General features: G+C 53.7%; 1 protein-coding gene across 2 annotated transcripts; it reads left to right on the top strand.

Moving 5' to 3' along the window:
* Positions 1-634: 634 nt before the first annotated feature.
* Positions 635-15,932, top strand: USHBP1 (USH1 protein network component harmonin binding protein 1). Of its 2 annotated transcripts, XM_055239289.2 has the most exons (13): positions 635-768; positions 1,092-1,193; positions 1,289-1,437; positions 2,454-2,892; positions 5,428-5,553; positions 5,719-5,855; positions 6,022-6,162; positions 7,058-7,231; positions 9,024-9,273; positions 10,125-10,346; positions 14,067-14,173; positions 14,375-14,497; positions 15,676-15,932. In XM_055239289.2, exons 2-13 carry the CDS (start codon positions 1,140-1,142, stop codon positions 15,863-15,865), a joined length of 2,112 nt encoding a protein of 703 aa, XP_055095264.1. In that variant the 5' UTR covers positions 635-768; positions 1,092-1,139; the 3' UTR covers positions 15,866-15,932. The 2 variants fall into 2 exon arrangements, with proteins under 2 accessions (XP_055095264.1, XP_055095266.1); XM_055239291.2 differs by lacking the exons at positions 635-768; positions 1,289-1,437 and having other exon boundaries at positions 1,112-1,193.
* Positions 15,933-16,738: the final 806 nt, after the last annotated feature.

Here is a 16,738-nt window from a genome sequence, read left to right as displayed (position 1 = left end):
TGTGCCACTGCACTCTAGCCTGGGCGACAGAGCGAGACTCCATCTCAAAAAAAAAAAAAAAAAAAAAAAAAAAAAAAGAACCGTCAGCCCACAGTAAAGAGAAGTTCACAGCGGAGCCAAATAAAAACCATCAGCTCGGGGGAACATTCTAGCTCTTTTTTTTCTTTCTTTTTGAGACAGGGTCTTGCCTTGTTACCCAGAATGGAGTGCAGTGGCGTGACCACGGCTCACTGCAGCCTCAACTTCCAGGTGTTAAGCAATCCTCCCACCTCAGCCTCCTGAGTAGCTGGGACTACAGGCGTACGCCACTACTCCTGGCTAATTTTTATATTTTTGTAAAGACGGGGGTCTCGCCATGTTGCCCAGGCTTGTCTTAAACTCTTGGACTCAAGCGATCTGCCTTCCTCAGTTTCCCAGAGTGCTGGGATTACAGGCGTGAGCCAAGTGCTCGGCCCATTCTAGCTCTTGAGAAATAAAATCCAAGAGTCAGAGCTAGAAGGGCCATGAGTTTGGAGGCAGAGATGAGGAGGGGCTGAAACCTTGGGAGTCAGGTATGTGTGCCCTGCTAGGGCTGCAGGAAGCCGCTGTCCCCAAGAAGGAAACAACACAATAACAAGTCACGTGACCAGGGGAGGGGGTTTCCTGTTTCCCGGCCCCTCCCAGGCCAGGCTTGGCCAGCCCAGGCCTGAACAGGCAGTGGCCAGAGTGACCCCAACAGAGTGTCCAGGGACTCAGGCCTCTGATCAAGTTACCCCCAGAGGATCAGAGGTAGAGAGAGCTGAACCCCTCATTTGGGAGGGCCGGGGAGGAGAGGGAATTCTTGAGATCGCATTCCCAGGCTCAAATAGAGGAGGGAAGTGGACAAAGACGCAGTGAAGGTAAAGAAGGCAGAGAAGAAGGGGGAGATCAGGACAACCTTGTTAGGTAGTGAGCTCCCTGTCCAGGGAGGCATTCAAATCTGCCCAATCAACATTGATAACAAAATCCCTTCCTGAGGGGTAGTCAATGCCCCATTTCACAGCAGAGGAAATTGAGGTTGTCCTTTGTCCAGGACAACAAAGGCAAGAGCTCATGGCAGGCTGTGGTTTTAGGGGTTGACGAAGGAGAAACATTCAGAGGGCACTGGCTTCTGGACAGCAATGAGTGCCCGGGCCACACGGCCCCGAAGCCGGCGAGGGAGGCATGCTCCACCCGTAAGTGTCGCCCTCTCCCCTCCACACCCAGCTCCTGGGGACCCCAAGGTCCCATCCTGCCTGGCTCAGAACAGGGCCCCGGGGGTCATTTGCAGGGTGAACTGGATCCCGTGGCTGAGAGTTCAGAGGAGGTCGAGGCAGCCAGTGGGAGCTCCAAGCCCAGCTTTGCCCCACCTCCGGTGAGCTCTGGGCTGGAGCAGCTGGGCCCCATAGAAGAGGTCAGTGGCCAAGGCCTAGGAAGCAGGTAAGACCCGCTTGGTCTGTGCCCTTCACTCCAGTCCAGACGCATCTCTGCCATCCACAGATCTGCTGATGTGCCCGTTCTGCTCACACACCTACCATAGCTCCCTATTGCCTTCAGCCTGACTTTCTTTTTTTTGAGTCTTGCTCTGTCACCCAGGCTGCAGTGCAGTGCAGTGGCATAATCTCCACTCACAGCAACCTCTGCCTCCAGGGTTCAAGCGGGATCCTCAGCTTCCTGAGTAGCTGGGACTACAGGTGTGTGCCAGCACACCCGGCTAATTTTTGTATTTTTAGTGAGACAGAGTCTTGCCACATTAGCCAGGCTGGTCTTGAACTCCTGACCTTAAGTGATCCCCCCACTTTGGCCTCTGAGAGTGCTGGGATTACAAGTGTAAGCCGCCGCCCCAGAAGACCCCATTTCCAGAAACTTGTCTCTCACCTTCAGGCCTTCCCCAGTGCCCATCACAGTCCAACTTACTCTTCACTCTGTTTCTCAGCGCCAGGTCTCCCCTCCAACTTCTTCACCACCTCTGTCCAACCTCTTCCTTGAATTCCCAGCCTCCCAGTCTCACCCTGGGATGCCAGTCCTAGAACACGCAGCTCTTGCCAACTGCCTGCTCCGCTCACCCCTCCCCAAGACCATGAAGTTTAAGCCCTCAGAATTCCCTGCCCAGGGCCGAGTGTGGTGGCTCATGCCTGTAATCCCAGCACTTTGGGAGGCCGAGTTGGGCGGATCACCTGAGGTCAGGAGTTTGACACCAGCCTGGCCAACATGGTGAAACCCTGTCTCTACTAAAAATATAAAAATTAGCCAGGCGTGGTGGTGGAAGCCTGTAATCCCAGCTACTTGGGGGACTGAGGCAGGAGAATCACTTGAACCCGGGAGGTGGAGGTTGTAGTGAGCCGAGATTGCGACACTGCACTCCAGCCTGGGGGACAGAGACTCTGTCTCAAAAAATAAGAAAGGATTCCCTACCCAGCATGGAGTGACTCAAGTGCCTGAGTTGGTGTCCACAGGACCAACAAGAAGACGGATGGGGGCTCTGGCAGGGGACTGGCCTCAGCCCCCGAAGTGCCCCACAAACCTGCAGTGGAAGCCCACCAGGCCCCAGAAGCAGCCCTACCGTACAAGGAGACTGTGCCCCCTGGGACTGGGGCCCCTGATGTGTTTCAGACCCTCCAGCATGCTCTGAGCTCCCTGGAGGCAGCGGCTGCAGCCTGGCGCCACCGGCCCCCCAGCCATCCTGTGCCGATGGAGTTGGAAGGCACAAGCGAAGGGGGACCAGGATTCCTTGGGAAGCAGGAAGGGGCAGGGAGCTGCCAGCGAGAGGCAGCTCGCCTGGCCGAGAGGAATGCCTGGCTCCGGCTGGCCCTGAGTAGCCGAGAGGATGAGCTGGTCCGCACGCAGGCCTCCCTGGAGGCCATCCGAGCTGAGAAGGAGACGCTGCAGAAAGAGGTGAGTGGGGCCATCCTGATTCCCATGTGGCTCTCTGTCTGAGGGAGGAGGTGGGCCTGATGTAGGCAATATTCATTCATTTGTTCATTCAAAAAACCTTTTGAGGCTGGGTGTGGTGGCTCATGCCTATAATCCCAGCACTTTGGGAGGTGGAGGCAGGAGGATCCTTTGAGGCCAGGAGTTCAAGACCAACCTGGGCAACACAGCAAGACTGCCACCTCTGCAAAAAAATTAAAAATCAGCCAGGTTGGCCAGGCACAGTGGCTCACACCTGTAATCCCAGCACTCTGGGAGGCTGAGGTGGGTGGATCACAAAGTCAGGAGTTCAAGACCAGCTTGGCCAACATGGTCAAACCCCATCTCTACTAAAAATACAAAAAAAAAAAAAAAAAAAATTAGCCGGGTGCGGTGGCACAGGCCTGTAATCCAGCTACTCAGGAGGCTGAAGCAGGAGAATCGCTTGAACCCGGGTGATGGAGATGGCAGTCAGCTGAGATCGTGCCAATGCACTCCAGCCTGGGGGACAGAGTGAGACTCTGTCTCAAAAAAAAAAATCAGCCAGGTTGGCTGGGTGCAGTGGCTTATGCCTGTAATCTACACCAGCACTTTGGGAGGCTGAGGTGGGTGGCTCCCTTGAGGCCAGGAGTTAGAGACCAGCCTGGCCAACATGGTGAAACCTTGTCTTTACTAAAAATACAAAAATTAGCCAGGTGTGGTGGCACGTGCCTGCAATCCCAGTTACTCGGGAGACTGAGGCAGGAGAATTGCTTGACGCAATTCTGCAGCTACCAGGGAGGCTAAGGCACGAGAATCGCCTGATCCCAGGAGGCGGAGGTTGCAGTGAGCCAAGATCACACCACTGCACTCCAGCCTGGGTGACAGAGTGAGACTCTGTCTCAAAAAAAAAAAAAAATGCTGGGCACGGTGGCTCACGCCTGTAATCCCAGCACTTTGGGAGGCCGAGGCGCAGATCACGAGGTCAGGAGACGAGACCATCCTGGCTAACACGGTGAAGCCCCGTCTCTACTAAAAATACAAAAAAAAATTAGCCGGGCGAGGTGGCACGCGCTGGTAGTCCCAGCTACTTGGGAGGCTAAGGCAGGATAATTGCTTGAACCCGGGAGCGGAGGTTGCAGTGAGCCGAGATCCCGCCATTGCACTCCAGCCTGGGCGACAGAGGAAAACTCTTTCTCAAAAAAAAAAAAAGAAAGAAAGAAAACTGAGGGTGGTGAGAGCAGGCCCTGGAGTGGCAGCATGACTGGCCTGTTCAAGAAACCCGAAGGAGGCCAGTGTGGCTGGAACACAGGGGGCAACAGGGAGTGTGGGGAGCCAGAACAGAACAGAGGGAGAACAAATGCAGATCGCGTAGGGCCTCGTGGGCTGCAAGGAGACGCTTGGGCTTTGCTCTGATTAAGGTGAGAGCCCTGGAGGGTTTTGAGCAGAGGAGGGGCATGCTCGACGCAGGTGTTCACAGGCGCCCTCTGGTGGCGGAGGTAGGAACAGTCTGCGGAGGTGAGGGTGGACTCCTGGAGAGCCAGGAGGTGACTTCACTGGTCCAGACATGCACGATGGTGGAGGTTGTGGAAGTGGAGAGATGCGGATGGATTCTGGCTGATGTGGAAGATGGAACTGACACGTGTGAGCGTGAAGGCTAGAGAGAAGTCAAGGACAACTTCAGGCTTTGGGACCTGCTGGACTAGAAGGGAGAGATGGAGGAGCTACAGGGTAGGCAGGTTTGGCTGGGGGTGACCAGATCTCTTTAGCCCTTGATAAGCTCAAGTGTCCATGAGACATCCACGTGGGTCCTCAAGGGAGCAGCTATATGTCTGAGTCCAGGGCTCAGAGGAGACAGCAGGGCAGAAGGGAGACACTTGAGCATCCTTAGCACGCAGGTGGCATTTAAAGCCGTGTGGCTGCCGGGTGCAGTGGCTCATGCCTGTAATCCCAGCACTTTGGGAGGCTGAGTCAGGACGATCACTTGAGGTCAGGAGTTCAAGACCAGCCTGGGCAACATGGTGAAACCCCATCTCTACTGAAAATACAAATATTTGTCAGGCATGGTGGCAGATGCCTGTAATCCCAGCTACTCGGGAGGCTGAGGCAGGAGAATCACTTGAACCCGGGAGGCAGAGGTTGCAGTGAGCTGAGACTGTGCCACTGCACTCCAGCCTACGTGACAGAGCAAGACTCCATCTCAAAAATAAAAATAAAAATAAAAAAGGCATGTGGCCGAATGAGATATTGAGAGGGAAGCCCTCATCTCAGGCTGGTAGAAAAACTCGGGGCTGTGGGAGCCCAGTCCAGGGATTCATTTTCCCCCAGAGTGGGGCCCATTTTTCTGCTGGGAAAAATAAAATCCTCAGCAGCTGACAAACATTCCCAAGATCAGATAGTGAGATTTTTGGCAGGCTAAGTATCCAAGCCTCCTGCCTTCTAGCTAGGGTTCTTGCCACTTCCCCAAGAATAGGCCTTGGGGAGGGAGGGCTGGTGGTTGGTTTGAGCCCCTAGGCCTGACATCCCCCTCATCTTTCCCAGGTTCAGGAGCTGCAGGATTCCCTCTTGAGGCTGGAGCCCTGCCCACATATTTCCCACAGCCAAGCAGGTGGCTCAGGCAGTGGTTCTAGCAGCTCTGAGGCAGATGGGGAACCCTGGGAGACTCAGGTGAGTGCGAGAAGTTCAATCCCATGGTCTTGATGTCCTTAGCCTTCAGGGGAATGAGACTCAAATCTTTGTCATGGGATCCAACAGCTTCTGGGGTTGCAAAATGCCTACAATCCCAGGCTCTTGGTGACAATTGGGGTCAATTATATCACCTCTTCTTGGCAGGACTCCTTCTCCCTGGCTCACCCCCTGCTTCGGCGCCTCTGCAGCCATTCCAGCACCCAGATCCCTGGGTCTCTTCCCACCCAGCCCCTCAGTCCTGAGATGCACATCATGGAAGCCCAGATGGAGCAACTCCGGGGGTAAGAGACTCAAATGCTGAGCTCATAAGGGCACAGGCACCTCCTCCAACTGAGTTATAAAGCCAGGAGTCTGAAGCTGCAACAGGAGGGAGGGAAAGGGTGAAAATTGAGGCCTGACTGCCTTAGAAGGCCTCTGACTTTCCGTCTTCCCCACCTTCGGAGACAGGAGCATTGAGAAGCTCAAATGCTTTAACCGTCTGCTATCAGCTGTGCTCCAGGGTTACAAGGGCTGCTGTGAAGGCCTCAGCATGCAGCTAGGCCAGAGGGAGGCTGAGGCCACAGCATTGCATCTGGCCTTGCAGTACAGGTCAGTGCACCCTGCCAGTGATGTCACCAGCTGGGGAGGGAATGGGCTTTCTGAGGATGGCCCCAATCCACAGAACCCTCACTGGAGAGCACCTTCCCCACTTCAGAAATTAATTTTTTTTTTTTGAGACAGAATCTTGCTGTGTCACCCAGGCTGGAGTGCTGTGGCGAGATCTCAGCTCACTGCAACCTCTGCCTCCTGGGTTCAAATGATACTCATGTCTCAGCCTCCTGGGTAGCTGGGATTACAGGTGTATGCCACTGTACCCAGCTAATTTTTGTATTTTTAGTAGAGACGGGTTTCACCATGTTGGCCAGGCTAGTCTCGAACTCCTGACCTCGTGATCCGCCCCACTGGGCCTCCTAAAGTGCTGGGATTACAGGTGTGAGCCACCTTGCCCGGCCCAGAAATTAACTTTAGGCAATTTTAGTTCAGGATTGCTAAGAGAGTCTGCATGCTTCCAGAGCTGAGGGCAGTGGGGAGAAGAGGGGTTCAGGAGCAAGGGGGACTGGCACCTATAGAGCGAGATGTAGCTAAGTGGTTTTTTTTTCTTTTTTCTTTTTTTTTTTTTTGAGACAGAGTCTTGCTCTGTCACCCAGGCTGGAGTGCAGTGGTGCCATCTTGGCTCACTGCAACCTCAGCCTCCCCAGTTCAAGTGATTCTCCTGCCTCAGCCTCCTGAGTAGCTGGAACTACAGGTGCATACCACCACACCTTCCTAATCTTTGTCTTTTTAGTAGAGATGGGGTTTCACCATGTTGGTCAGGCTGGTCTCGAACTCCTGACCTCAGGTAATCCTCCCGCCTCAGCCTCCCAAAGTGCTGGGACTACAGGTGAGGGCCATTGCACTCAGCCAAGCTGAGTGTCCTGAAGCACTCAGAACCAGTGTCCCACAGTGAGCACTGTGAAGAGGCATACAGGGTTCTGCTTGCTCTGCGGGAGGCTGACTCAGGAGCAGGAGACGAAGCCCCCATGGGTGACCTGCAAGCAGCTGAAAAGGAAGCATGGAGGCTGCTGGCACAAGAGGAGGCTGCCATGGATGCAGGAGCACTGCAGAATTCACAGCCAAGGTACCCCCCTGGAACCCTGGGAATTGGCCTGGTTGTGGAGTGGGGTCTTGACTGGGGAATGGAGCTCCCAGAGCTCACCACGTTTGGGGGCTTGGTGTGGCTGTGTCCAGCAAGGTCGGTATGGAGCTCACTGTAGTTGATTGACATGAGGCTCAACTGCAGTTGGCCTGTTGCTACTTGACAAAGTTGGCATGGTGGTTGACAGACATTGCAGTTGGCATGAAGATGAATGATGATGACTACTGGTTAAAACTGGCACCTGGCCGGGCGCGGTGGCTCGCGCTTGTAATCCCAGCACTTTGGGAGGCCGAGGCGGGCGGATCACGAGGTCAGGAGATCGAGACCACGGTGAAACCCCGTCTCTACTAAAAATATGAAAAATTAGCCGGGCGTGGTGGCGGGCGCCTGTAGTCCCAGCTACTCGGAGAGGCTGAGGCAGGAGAATGGCATGAACGCGGGAGGCGGAGCTTGCAGTGAGCCGAGATTGCGCCACTGCACTCCAGCCTCTGCGACAGAGCGAGACTCCGTCTCAAAAAAAAAACAACAAAAAAAAAACTGGCATCCGCAGCCAGGCACAGTGGCTCAAGCCTGTAATCCCAGCACTTTGGGAGGCCGAGGCAGGCAGATCATTTGAGCTCAGTAGTTCAAGACCAGCCCTTGTATCATGGCGAAAGTCTTTCTCTACCAAAACGACAAACAAATTAGCTGGGCATGGTGGTGTGCCCGTGTAGTACCAGCTACTTGGGAGGCTGAGGTGGGAGGATGCCTTGAGTCTGGGAGGTGGGGGCTGCAGTGAGCTGAGATTGCACCACTGCACTCCAGCCTGGGTGACAGAGTAAGACCCTGTCTTTTTTGTTTGTTTGTTTTGAGACGGTGTTTCACTCTTGTCGCCCAGGCTAGAGTCCAGTGGTCTGATCTTGGCTCACTGCAACCTCTGCCTCCTGGGTTCAAGTGATTCTCCTGCCTCAGCCTCCCGAGTAGCTGGGATTATAGGCTCCCACTACCACACCCGACTAATTTTGAATTTTTAGTAGAGACGGGGTTTCTCCATATTGGTCAGGCTGGTCTCGAACTCCTGACCTCAGGTGATCCACTTGCCTCTGCCTCCCAAAGTGCTGGGATTACACGCGTTAGGCACTGCACCCGGCCGCAGCTAATTTTTTATAAAGACGTCTCGGCCAGGCACAGTGGCTCACGCCTGTAATCCCAGCACTTTGGGAGGCCGAGGTGGGTGGATCACAAGGTCAGGAGATCGAGACCATCCTGGCTAACATGGTGAAACCCCGTCTCTACTAAAAATACAAAAAAAAAAAAAAAAAAAAATTAGCCGGGTGTGGTGGCGGGCACCTGTAGTCCCAGCTACTTGGGAGGCTGAGACAGGAGAATGGCGTGAACCTGGGAGGCGGAGCTTGCAGTGAGCCGAGGTCACGCCACTGCACTCCAGCCTGGGCGACAGAGCAGGACTCCATCTCAAAAAAAAAAAAAAAAAAAAGACGGATTCTCACTCAGTTGCCTATGCTGGTCTCAAACTTCTGGCTTCAAGCAATCCTCCCACCTCAGCCTCCCAAAGTGCTGGGGTTACAGGCATGCATCACCACCCCTGGCCACCATGTGGTCTTGATGGAAGGTGGTGCCTAGTGGGGTATGTTGGTGTGACAGGGACCACCAAAGATGGCATAGACTCCATCGTGGCCAGTGAGATGGAAGGTGATGGACCCTACCAGGATTGGCATGAAGTTAACCCACCTATGCCTGCCAGTGTTGACATAGGCACCTCTTCTGTTTTCTGTAGTCCTGAAGGCAGCAGTGTGGATAAGCCCACCCCACAGGAAGTGGCTTTCCAGCTCCGAAGCTATGTCCAGCGTCTCCAGGAGCGCCGTTCTCTAGTGAAGATTCTCTCAGAGCCTGGCCCCACCTTGGCACCCATGCCCACTGTGCCCCGTGCAGAAGCCATGGTGCAGGCCATTCTGGGGACCCAGCCTGGCCCAGCTCTTCCCCGACTGGAGAAGACACAAATTCAGCAGGACCTGGTGGCCACAAGGGTACAAATGGGCTGTGGTCACTGTGTCAGTCTTTCTTGGTGGGACAAAATCCTTTACTGAGGTTGGGGGACCAAGGAGCAAAGGAGAATTCTGCTGGGCTGAGTGCAGGCATTGTGAAGGGAGAATTGGAGTTGGGGTTTTGAGGGATTAATAGGAGTTTGTTTTCTGGGGTTCAGTTTCTCATTAGACTACAAATCTGGCTCTCCAAAATGCCCTTCCTATGGGAAGAGATGGGAGCAAAGAACACAATCTTGGGTTTGTAGCTTGGCATGAAAAACTTGAGGTTCTGGAGTTGGAGAAACTCCAGAAGCTTTGACAGAACCACTATTTGACCTATGTAAGCTACTTGCCCTCTAGGAAATGCCACTTCTACAGCTGTAGCTTTTATGGGAGGAAGATATTTCCACCTCACAAGAACATGGTGAATGGTGAAGGTCTTAGTTTGTTTGTTTTTTGAGATGGAGTCTTGCTCTCACCCAGGCTGGAGTGCTGTGGTGCTATCTTGGCTCACTGCAGCCTCTGCCCCACTGCCGGGTTCCAGTGATTCTCCTGCCTCAGCCTCCCGAGTAGCTGGGATTACAGGCGTGCACCACCATACCTGGCTAATTTTTGTATTTTTAATGGAGACGGGGTTTCGCCATGTTGGCCAGGCTCGTCTCGAACTCCTGATCTCAGGTAATCCACCCTCTTTGGCCTCCCAAAGTGCTGGGATTACAGGCATGAGCCACCGCGCCCGGCCAAAGGTCACAGTTTTTGTCTGAATGGTCCTCAGTGGGTGCCTCTTGGGGCCTCAGTTTCCCTGCAGTTGACCGTAGAAGCATAAATTCTCTCCCCTCTCCTTGATCCCACAGGAGGCCCTGGCGGACCTGATGCTTCAGCTGCAGCTGGTGCGGCGTGAGAAGCGGGGCCTAGAGCTGCGGGAGGCTGCCCTCCGCGCCCTGGGTCCAGCTCACATGCTCCTGCTGGAGCAGCTGCGGTGGGAACGGGCGGAGCTCTGGGCTGGTGGGGCAAACAGCAGTGGCGGACATAGCAGCGGAGGTGGCAGCAGCGGGGACGAGGAAGAGTGCTATCAGGTGAGCCACCCTGCCTGAACCTGGTAGGAGTAGTAGCTTACTAATGAGAACATAGCCCTTGTCAATCACAGCCCCTTTTTTTTTTTTTTTTTTTGAGACGGAGTTTCACTCTTGTTGCCCAGGCTGGAATGAAATGTTGCAATCTCGGCTCACCACAACCTCTGCCTCCCAGGTTCAAGCGATTCTCCTGTCTCAGCCTCCTGAGTAGCTGGGATTACAGACACACACCACCACATCTAGTTATTTTTTGTATGTTTTGTAGAGATGCAGTTTTGTAGAGTTGCCGTTTCACCATGTTGGCCAGGCTGGTCTCGAATTCCTGGCCTCAAATGTTTTGCCCACCTCCACCTCCCAAAGTGCTGAGATTACAGGCATGAGTCGCCGCACCTGTCCTTAATGCAGCTCTTTGAATCATCTCTCCTACCTCCAAGCCTTTGTACATTCTGTGTCCCTGCCAGGAGCACTGGTCACTTCCCTCTTTGTGTCATAAAGTCCTCGACCTCCTGTAGATCTCAGCTTAGACATCACCTCCTCAAGGAAGCCCTCCTGGAGTGACTTCAGATGAGGTTTCCTGTTATTTATTTCCCTTATCATGGTGGTCCCAGCTACTCGGGAGGCTGAAGTGGGAGGATCACTTGAACCCAGGAGTTGGAGGCTTCAGTGAGCCACGATTATGTCATTTCACTCCAGCCTGGGCCACAGAGCGAGACCTCATCTCTTTTTTTTTTTTTTTTTTTTTTTTTGAGACAGAGTTTCGCTCTTGTTGCCCAGGCTGGAGTGCAATGGCCCGATCTTGGCTCACCACAACCTCCGCCTCCTGGGTTCAAGTGATTCTCCAGCCTCAGCCTCCTGAGTAGCTGGGACTACAGGCATGTGCCACCACGCCCGGCTAATTTTTGTATTTTTAGTATAGATGGGGTTTCTCCATGTTACTAAGGCTGGTCTCGAATTCTGAACCTCAGGTGATGCGCCCGCCTCAGCCTCCCAAAGTGCTGGGATTACAGGTGTGAGCCACTGCATCCGGCTTATTTATTATTTTTTTAAATTTTTTTTTTTTGAGACAGAGTCTTGCTCTGTCACCCACGCTGGAGTGCAGTGGCGCAATCTCAGCTCACTGCAAGCTCTGTCTCCCGGGTTCACGCCATTCTCCTGCCTCAGCCTCCCGAGTAGCTGGGACTACAGGCGCCCGCCACCACGCCCGGCTAATTTTTTTTGTATTTTTTTAGTAGAGGCGAGGTTTCACTGTGTTAGCCAAGATGGTCTTGATCTCCTGACCTTGTGATCCACCTGCCTCGGCCTCCCAAAGTGTTGGGATTACAGGCGTGAGCCACCGTGCCTGGCCAATTTTTGTATTTTTTAGTAGAGATGGGGTTTCACCATGTTGGCCAGGCTGGTGTAGAACTCCTGACCTCAGGTGATCTGCCCACCTCAGCCTCCCAAAGTACTGGGATTACAGCCATGAGCCACAGTGCTCAGCCTTTAATTTTTTTTTTTTTTTTTGGGAAACGGATCTTGCTCTGTCACCCAGGCTGGAGTGCAGTGGTGCGATCTTGGCTCACTGCAATCTCTGCGTCCCAGGTTCAATCGGTTCTCCTGCTTTGGCTTCCCGAGTAGCTGGGATTACAGGCGTGCACACCACCCCTGGCTAATTTTTGTATTTTTAGTAGCGACAGAGTTTCACCATGTTGGCCAGGCTGGTCTCAAACTCCTGACCTCAGGTGATCTGCCCGCCTCGGCCTCAAAGTGCCGGGATTACAGGCATGAGCCACCACGCCCAGCCTAATTTTTAAAAAATTATTATTGGCCAGGCACGGTGGCTCACGCCCGTAATCCCAGCACTTTGGGAGGCCAAGGCGGGTCAGGAGTTCAAGACCAGCCTGGCCAAGATGGTGAAACCCTGTCTCTACTAAAAATACAAAAAAATTAGCCGGGCGTGGTGGCACGCGCCTGTAATCCCAGCTACTCCAGAGGCTGAGACAGAAAATTGCTTAAACCTGGAGGGGCGGAGGTTGCAGTGAGCCGAGATCGCGCCACTGCACTCCAGCCTGAGCGACAGAGCGAGACTCCGTCTCAAAAACAAAAAAAAAAAAAAGAAAAAAGAAAAAAGAAATTATAAGGGCCGGGCACGGTGGCTCAAGCCTGTAATCCCAGCACTTTGGGAGGCCGAGGCGGGTGGATCACGAGGTCAGGAGATCGAGACCATCCTGGCTAACACAGTGAAACCCCGTCTCTACTAAAAAATACAAAAAATTAGCCGGGCGTGTTGGCGGGCGCCTGTGGTCCCAGCTACTCGGGAGGCTGAGGCAGGAGAATGGCGTGAACCCAGGAGGTGGAGGTTGTGGTGAGCCGAGATCGCGCCACTGCACTCCAGCCTGGGGGACAGAGAAAGACTCCGTCTCAAAAAAAAAAAAAAAAAAAAAGAAAAAAGAAATTATTATTATTGGCCGGGCACAGTGGCTCATGCCTGTAATCCCAGCCTGTAATCCCAGCACTTTGGGAGGCCGAGGTGGGCAGATCATGAGGTCAGGAGATCGAGACCATCCTTGCTAACACGGTGAAATCCCGTCTGTACTAAAAATAAAAAAATTAGCCAGGGGTGGTGGCGGGCGCCTGTAGTCCCAGCTACTCGGGAGGCTGAGGCAGGAGAATGGCGTGAACCTGGGAGGCGGAGCTTGCAGTGAGCCGAGATCACGCCACTGCACTCCAGCCTGGGTGACAGAGCGAGACTCCATCAAAAAAAAATTATTATTATTATTATTATTATTATTATTATTATTATTATTTCAAACAAGGATTAGACAGGAGCAAGGACTTCTTGTGGATCTCTTGTGTTTTTTTTTTGAGACAGAGTCTCACTGTGTCACTCAGGCTAGAGAGTGCAGTGCTGCGATCCCAGCTCACTCCAACCTCTGCCTCCCAGCTTCAAGTGATTCTCCTGCCTGAGACGCCCAGTTAGTTGGGACTACAGGTACCCGCCACCATGCCTGGCTAATTTTTTTTTTTTTTTTTTGAGAACGAGTCTTACTCTGTTGCCCAGGCTACAGTGCAGTGGCATGATCTCGGCTCACTGCAACCTCCGCCTCCCAAGTTCAAGCGATTCTCCTGCCTTAGCCTCCCAAGTAGCTGGGATTACGGGGGTCTGCCACCATGCCAGACTAATTTTTGTATTTTTAGTAGAGACAGGGTTTCACCATGTTGGCCAGGCTGGTCTTGAACTCCTAACCTCAAGTGATCCACCCGTCTTGGCCTCCCAAAGTGCTGGGATTACAGGCATGAGCTACCACACCTGGCCCCTAAATTTTATTTTTAGAGATGAGGTTCGAGACCAGCCTGGCCAACATGGTGAAACTCCGTCTGTACTAAAAATACGAAAAGTAGCCGGGTCTGATGGCATGTGTCTGTAATCCCAACTATTTGGGAGGCTGAGGCAGGAGAATCGCTTGAACCTGGGAGGCGGAGGTTGCTGTCAGCCAAGATCGTGCCACTGTACTCCAGCCTGGGTGGCATAGTGAGACTCTGTCTCAAAAGTTTTTTTTTTTCATTAAATAAGATATTTCCCTTATCAGAGTATAATTTCGCTCTTACTGGGGTATCGAACCAGATGGGGGGTCTCTGAGAGCACAGCAGCTGCCACTGTCTGGGCAGCTTCAGTGTCCAGTGTGGGCCAAGCACGGACTTGGCCTAGGTTAGTGTCACTTTCTTGTCTTCTCCCTCCTTTAGGGCCTTCCTGCTGTCCCTGGTGGCACCAGTGGCATTGATGGTGGCCAGGTGGGCAGAGCCTGGGACCCAGAGAAGTTAGCCCAGGAACTGGCAGCATCACTCACCAGGTGTGTGCCTGGGTCCTGGGCTGGGCGGGGGTGGGCAGACTATGTGACAGCCGCCGGGGGTGTCGTCTGCAGCAGAAGCTAAGGTGTACCCATGTGTACAGGTGTGTTTACATGACAATACTGTGGGCAGGTGGGTAAGAGGAGACGTGGGAAATAGGATGGGCTGGGGCTGTGAGCCCCCTCTGTTCCCCTTCGCAACAGGACGCTGGACCTGCGGGAGCAGCTGCAGTCTCTGCGCAGGGAGCTGGAACGGGTGGCTCAGAAGGGGCGAGCCAGACGGTCTCAGAGTGCCGAGCTGAACAGGGATTTATGCAAAGCCCACAGGTAGGACCCCTGTTCTGCATCCCCCAATCCCCCTGGCACCATCCCCCACCAGGGTCTCAGAAGTATCCCTGGATCTCTCTGGGCCTTAGCGTTCCCCACTGCCCCAAGATAGGCAGTAAAGGCCAGGTGTGGTGGCTTACACCTGTAATCCCAGCATGTTGGGAGGCTGAGGCCGGCAGATCACTTGAGGTCGGGAGTTTGAGACCAGCTGGCCAACGTGGTGAAACCCCATCTCTACTAAAAATACAAAAATTAGCTGGGCATCTTCGCATGTGCCTGTAATTCCAGCTACTTGGGAGACAGGAGAATTGCTTAAACCCAGGAGGTGGAGGTTGCAGTAAGCAGAGATCACACCACTGCACTCCAGCTTGGGCGACAGAGCGAGACTCTGTCTCAAAAAAACAAAAACAAAAACAAAAAAAAACAGGCTGGGCCAGGCACGGTGGCTCATGCCTGAAATCACAGCACTTTGGGAGGCCAAAGCGGGCAGATCACCTGAGGTCGGGAGTTCGAGACCAGCCTGACCAACATGGAGAAACCCCGTCTCTACTAAAAATACAAAATTAGCCAGGCGTGGTGGCGCATGCCTGTAATCCCAGCTACTCGGGATGCTGAGGCAGGAGAATCGCTTGAACCCGGGAGGCAGAGGTTGCAGTGAGCCGAGATTGTGCCCCTGCACTCCAGCCTGGGCAACAAGAGCAAAACCCCGTCTCAAAAAATAACAACAAGAAAAAGCAGGCTGGGCGTGGTGGCTCATGCCTGTAATCCCAGCACTTTGGGAGGCTGAGGCAGGCGGATCACCTGAGGTCAGGAGTTCAAGACCAGCCTGGGCAACATGGTGAAACCCTGTCTCTATTAAAAAAATACAAAAAAATTAGCTGGGCGTGATGGTGGGAGCCTGTAATCCCAGCTACTTGAGAGGCTGAGGCAGGAGAATCACTTGAACCCAGGAGGCAGAGGTTGTAGTGAGGGGAGATCTTACCATTGCACTCCAGCCTCGGCGACAAGAGTGAAATTCCGTCTCAAACAACAACAACAACAACAACAAAAAGAGCAGCTAGCTGGGACCCTTGGAGACCCAATGTGAAAGAGCCCCCATTCTGGGAGTAGGAGTACACGGCCCCTGCCTTGGGTAGAGTCGGGGGCTGTTTCCTGACCCAGCTACCCACCCCTTCCAGCGCCCTGGTCCTGGCCTTCCGAGGAGCCCACCGGAAACAGGAAGAGCAACGCCGGAAGTTGGAGCAGCAGATGGCACTCATGGAGGCTCAGCAGGCCAAGGAGGTGGTGGTGCTCGAAGCCACCGCAAGGGCCCTGGGGAAGCCCAGGCCTCCCCTCCCGCCTCCCCAGCTTGGGGATACCTTTCTGTAGGCCCCTTGCCCAGCCATGTCTGGACATGCCAGGCAGATGTGGTATGTCATAAACTGTCCTGGAGTGACATCATGTCATGTTGCATGATTTGGCATGTTGGGGCACATTTGGCGTGAGGGAAGCTCGTGCACATGGGTGTCCAGGGCCTGATGGGGTGTGACCAAGCAATGCAGAAAGACTCAGGTGTCTTTGGCCTGGCACCAAGTGGAATGTGAACTTCACATCAGTGGGGTCAGGCCAGAAGCAACCTGGGCTGTGGGACTAGGTCCCTGGGACTGACGAATTTCGGGGGTCCGTGAGGTTGCATAGCCACAGCTGAAGTTCCAACTGGCCTGTCTCCCGAAGCCCAGGGAGGGATTCATGGGGACTGGACAGAGCTTCTCCTGGCAGCCCCTTCCCAGGGAGATGCTGGGTTTGGCTGGCAGATTTTCCTGAAGGGGGCTGGGCTCAGTGGTGCACGTCTGTAATCCCAGCACTTTGGGAGGCTAAGGTGGGTAGATCACTTGAGCCCAGGAGTTCAAGACTAGCCTGGGCAACACGGCAAAACCCCATTTCTACAAAAAAAATACAAAAATTAGCCAGGCGTGGTGGCGTGTGCCTATAAAGCTATTTAGGAGGCTAAAGTGGGAGGGTAACTTGAGCTTGGGAAGCAGAGGTTGCAGTGAGCTGAGATCACGCCACTGCACTCCAGTCTGGGTGACAGAGTAAGACCCTGTCTCAGAAAAAAAAAAAAAAAAAAAAACAGGCCAGGCATGGTGACTCATGCCTGTAATCCCAGCACTTTGGGAGGCTGAGGCGGGGAGGATCACCTGAGGTCAGGAGTTTGAGACCAGCTTGGCCAACATGGCAAAACCCCTGTCTCTACTAAAAATA

The sequence above is a fragment of the Symphalangus syndactylus genome, chromosome 13 (genome assembly GCF_028878055.3).
Source record: "Symphalangus syndactylus isolate Jambi chromosome 13, NHGRI_mSymSyn1-v2.1_pri, whole genome shotgun sequence".
Lineage (NCBI taxonomy): Eukaryota > Metazoa > Chordata > Mammalia > Primates > Hylobatidae > Symphalangus > Symphalangus syndactylus.
The sequence above is the reverse complement of the archived record's forward strand: the minus strand, read 5'-3'. Positions and strand labels throughout refer to the sequence as shown.

What these genes read in the sequence shown, in the direction of transcription:
- USHBP1 (XM_055239289.2), top strand. Translation starts at nt 1,140, where the DNA reads ATGAGTGCCCGGGCCACACGGCCCCGAAGCCGGCGAGGGAGGCATGCT. An exon ending in AGGAGACGCTGCAGAAAGAG is followed by an intron (nt 2,893 to 5,427) that starts GTGAGTGGGGCC and finishes CATCTTTCCCAG; the next exon opens with GTTCAGGAGCTGCAGGATTC. An exon ending in CTGGCAGCATCACTCACCAG is followed by an intron (nt 14,174 to 14,374) that starts GTGTGTGCCTGG and finishes CCTTCGCAACAG; the next exon opens with GACGCTGGACCTGCGGGAGC.